The sequence below is a fragment of the Perognathus longimembris genome, chromosome 13 (assembly GCF_023159225.1).
Source record: "Perognathus longimembris pacificus isolate PPM17 chromosome 13, ASM2315922v1, whole genome shotgun sequence".
Classification (NCBI taxonomy): Eukaryota; Metazoa; Chordata; class Mammalia; order Rodentia; family Heteromyidae; genus Perognathus; species Perognathus longimembris.
Genome location: NC_063173.1, coordinates 1310827 through 1314297, shown reverse-complemented (window position 1 = coordinate 1314297; position 3471 = coordinate 1310827). Strand labels below are relative to the sequence as shown.

General features: G+C 77.4%; 1 protein-coding gene across 1 annotated transcript in view; it reads left to right on the top strand.

Annotated features, from left to right (window-relative positions):
- The window catches only part of Wnt11 (Wnt family member 11), a 10975-nt gene extending 8396 nt beyond the window's left edge, over positions 1 to 2579 (top strand). The window contains 3 exon segments of the mRNA XM_048360514.1: positions 694 to 732; positions 735 to 989; positions 2117 to 2579. Of these exon segments, the coding sequence (XP_048216471.1) occupies positions 694 to 732; positions 735 to 989; positions 2117 to 2548 (726 nt within the window). The 3' untranslated portion in view covers positions 2549 to 2579.
- The last annotated feature ends 892 nt before the right edge of the window (positions 2580 to 3471 follow it).

The window sequence follows — 3471 nt, the reverse complement described above, 5'->3', positions numbered from 1 at the left end:
CACGCCGGTCTGGCCTGCACGCGGGGTCTCAAGCCGGTACTGATGTGACTTCCGCCGCTCACGCCCCTTTTTTATATATATCATCTCATTTACTCCTTTCAGCCTCTGCCAGGCCGGAACAGAGCAAAGGGCCGAGCGCGGTGGTGGTTGGGATCCGGCCAGCGGGGATGGGGTGGGGAGGAAGGGCCCCAAGCACTCACCCTGCCCCTTCGCCCTCCCTCCCCCCCTCCCCCCCCTCCCTCCCTCCCCACCTCCCCCCTCCCTCTCCTCCTCCTTGCCTTCCTTCCTGCCCTTCTTGGCCGCTCGCTGGTGCAGCAAGTGTTCAGGGAGCTCCGGGTTTGCGGGGGAGAAGGCGTGGCACGGGAGGAGCTGAAGCTGGGGGATCCTCCCCGGTCCCGAGTTCGGAACCCCCCGCTTCGCGTCTGGTAGCTGTGTCGCCTTAGGCCCCGGCTGCGCCCCTCCGGCCTCTGGGGAGGAGGCGGCCGTCCTCCCGGGGGGGGGGGGGGGGGGCGGGCGCGGCCATCGTCCCTCGCGTGTGGTCGGGGGTGGCACGAGGGGCGGGCTTCGGCGGGGCGAGGGCCACGCCCGTCCCCCTCCGCCGTCCCCGCGGTCCCCGAGGCGGAGGGGGTGGGGGGCGCGCGGGGCCCCGCGGCGGCTCCGCCGACGCCCCGTCGTCCGCCCGCCCGCCCGCAGGCCCTGCGCGCCTCCCTGGAGGTGAAGTGTAAGTGCCACGGGGGGTGTCGGGCTCCTGCTCCGTCCGCACCTGCTGGAAGGGGCTGCGGGAGCTGCGGGACGTGGCCGCCGACCTCAAGGCGCGCTACCTGTCGGCCACCAAGGTGGTGCACCGGCCCATGGGCACCCGCAAGCACCTGGTGCCCAAGGACCTGGACATCCGGCCCGTCCAGGACGCGGAGCTCGTCTACCTGCAGAGCTCGCCCGACTTCTGCGTGAAGAACGAGAAGGTGGGCTCCCACGGGGACGCAGGACAGGTAAGGGGCGCGCCGCCCCCGGGGGGTGGGGGGGGCCGGGCCCGCGCGGAGCCCCGCAGGGGGAGGGAGGGGTCTGGGGTGCCGAGGGGAGGCGGGTGGCCCGGGGAGCCCCGCAGGGGGAGGGAGGGCTCTGGGGGTGCCGAGGGGAGGCGGGTGGCCCGCGGCGGAGCCCCGCAGGGGGAGGGAGGGCTCTGGGGGTGCCGAGGGGAGGCGGGTGGCCCGCGGCGGAGCCCCGCAGGGGGAGGGAGGGGTCTGGGGTGCCGAGGGAGGCGGGTGTCCCGGGGAGCCCCGCAGGGGGAGGGAGGGCTCTGGGGTGCCGAGGGGAGGCGGGTGGCCCGGGGAGCCCCGCAGGGGGAGGGAGGGGGTCTGGGGTGCCGAGGGGAGGCGGGTGGCCCGGGGAGCCCCGCAGGGGGAGGGAGGGGTCTGGGGTGCCGAGGGGAGGCGGGTGGCCCGGGGAGCCCCCCCCCCCCCGGGCCGGGGAATGGACATTTCCCCGGGCCGCGAAGGGTAAGGACCGCAGGAGGCGGGGAAGAGGCTGTGGCTGCCCCCCTGGAACGGGGGCTCGGGAGGACCGCCCTGCGACCCCTCACCGGGCGAGGGAGGGGGGTGGGGTGGGGGGTCTCGCGGGGGGGGGGCCGGAGCTGGCGTTTCCACAGCGGACCCAGGCCTGGCTCTCCGAGGGGAGGGGGCCCCGCTGCAGACCCACCGTGCGCGGTGCGCAGCGCGTCCCGCAGAAGGCTCTGGAAGAGGCGGCCCGGAGCGGCGTAGCCGGGCTCCCGGGTGGGGTGGCGCGGCCCGGGATTCTCTTCTTCCTCGGGGGGCCCCCGTGGCGCTCCCCGAGCTGGGGGCTCTCGGGCGGGAGCGGGCGTCGGGAACGCGTCTGGCACATGCTTGGGGCCCCGCCAGCGTCTGCTCCCCCCGCGGCCCCCAGGCCCCGGCGGCCCCCATCTGGACGCCAGATTGAGGGGTCGGGCCGGGGAGTGGGGAAGAGCCAGAAGCGGGCCGGGGGTGAGGGATCTGCCGAGGGGAGAGGCCGGTGCGGCCCGCGGCGCGGGGGGGGGGGGGTCCCCGGGGGGGGGGGGCGGAGGGGGCGCGGCCCTCACTCGCCTCCCCCCCCCTCCCCCAGGGCAGTGCAACAAGACGTCGAGCGGCAGCGACAGCTGCGACCTCATGTGCTGCGGGCGCGGCTACAACCCGTACACGGAGCGCGTGGCGGAGCGCTGCCACTGCCGCTACCACTGGTGCTGCTACGTCACCTGCCGCCGCTGCGAGCGCGCCGTGCAGCGCTACGTGTGCAAGTGAGGGCGCGGGGCGGGGCGGGGCCTCCCACCCCGCACACCCGCCCGCCCCACCGCCCGCCCCACCGCCCCCGAGGAGGGCCGTGCAGCGCTACGTGTGCAAGTGAGGGCGCGGGGCGGGGCGGCCCGCACACCCGCCCCCCCAGGAGGCCGTGCAGCGCTACGTGTGCAAGTGAGGGCGCGGGGCGGGGCGGCCCGCACACCCGCCCGCCCCACCGCCCGCCCCGACGGAGGGCCGTGCAGCGCTACGTGTGCAAGTGAGGGCGCGGGGCGGGGCGGCCCGCACACCCGCCCGCCCCACCGCCCGCCCCGACGGAGGGCCGTGCAGCGCTACGTGTGCAAGTGAGGGGCGCGGGGCGGGGCGGGGGCCTCCCACCCGCACACCCGCCCGCCCCACCGCCCGCCCCACCGCCCCCGAGGAGGGCCGTGCAGCGCTACGTGTGCAAGTGAGGGCGGCCGACGAGGGGCCTCCCACACACCCGCCCCGAGGAGGGCCCGGACCGCCGAGGACACCGGCGGGGGGAAACGTAACCCGGCCCGCTCCGGGGGACGCCCAGGCCCGCCCGCTTCACCCTCGAGGGCCAGAGAGACACCGGCCTTCCGGAATGTTCCGCGGGCCCTCGGCCCCCGCACGGATTCTTCTTTTCCTCTTCTCCTCCCCCCTCCGGGCGCGGGGGCTGCGGACGTGTTTATGAGACGGCGCTTCCCTGCGCGGTTTATATATAAATACACACGGTCTGTGTTCTAATCAAGCCTCGGGCGGACGCGTGAGTAGCGGCGGCGCGGCCCCGGCCTTGGGCCCCCCGATGCGGGGCCCGGGCGCCCCCCTCCCCCCCTTGGCCCCCCTCCCCCCCCCCCGCCTCGGCCCCCCTCCCCCCCCCCCGCCTCGGCCCCGGGTGAGGACAGGCGTCTAGACACAGGAGCCCAGCCTGTGGCATCTGCACTCCTCAGGGACACGCGCTGCGCGGCCGCCGGGCGGGGCTGCGAGAGGGAGCCCGCGCCCGCCCCCGCGCCCGCCCCCGCCCCCGCGCCCGCCCCCGCCCCCGCGCCCGCCCCCGCCCCCGCCCCCGCCCCGTCCCGGCGGGGCTGGGCGAGGCCCGGGAGGCGGCGGCAGGCCCAGGCCCGGGCTCTGAGGAAGGGCCCCGCCTCAGCTCCCCCGTGAGAGCCGGGGCTGGGGCGTGGAC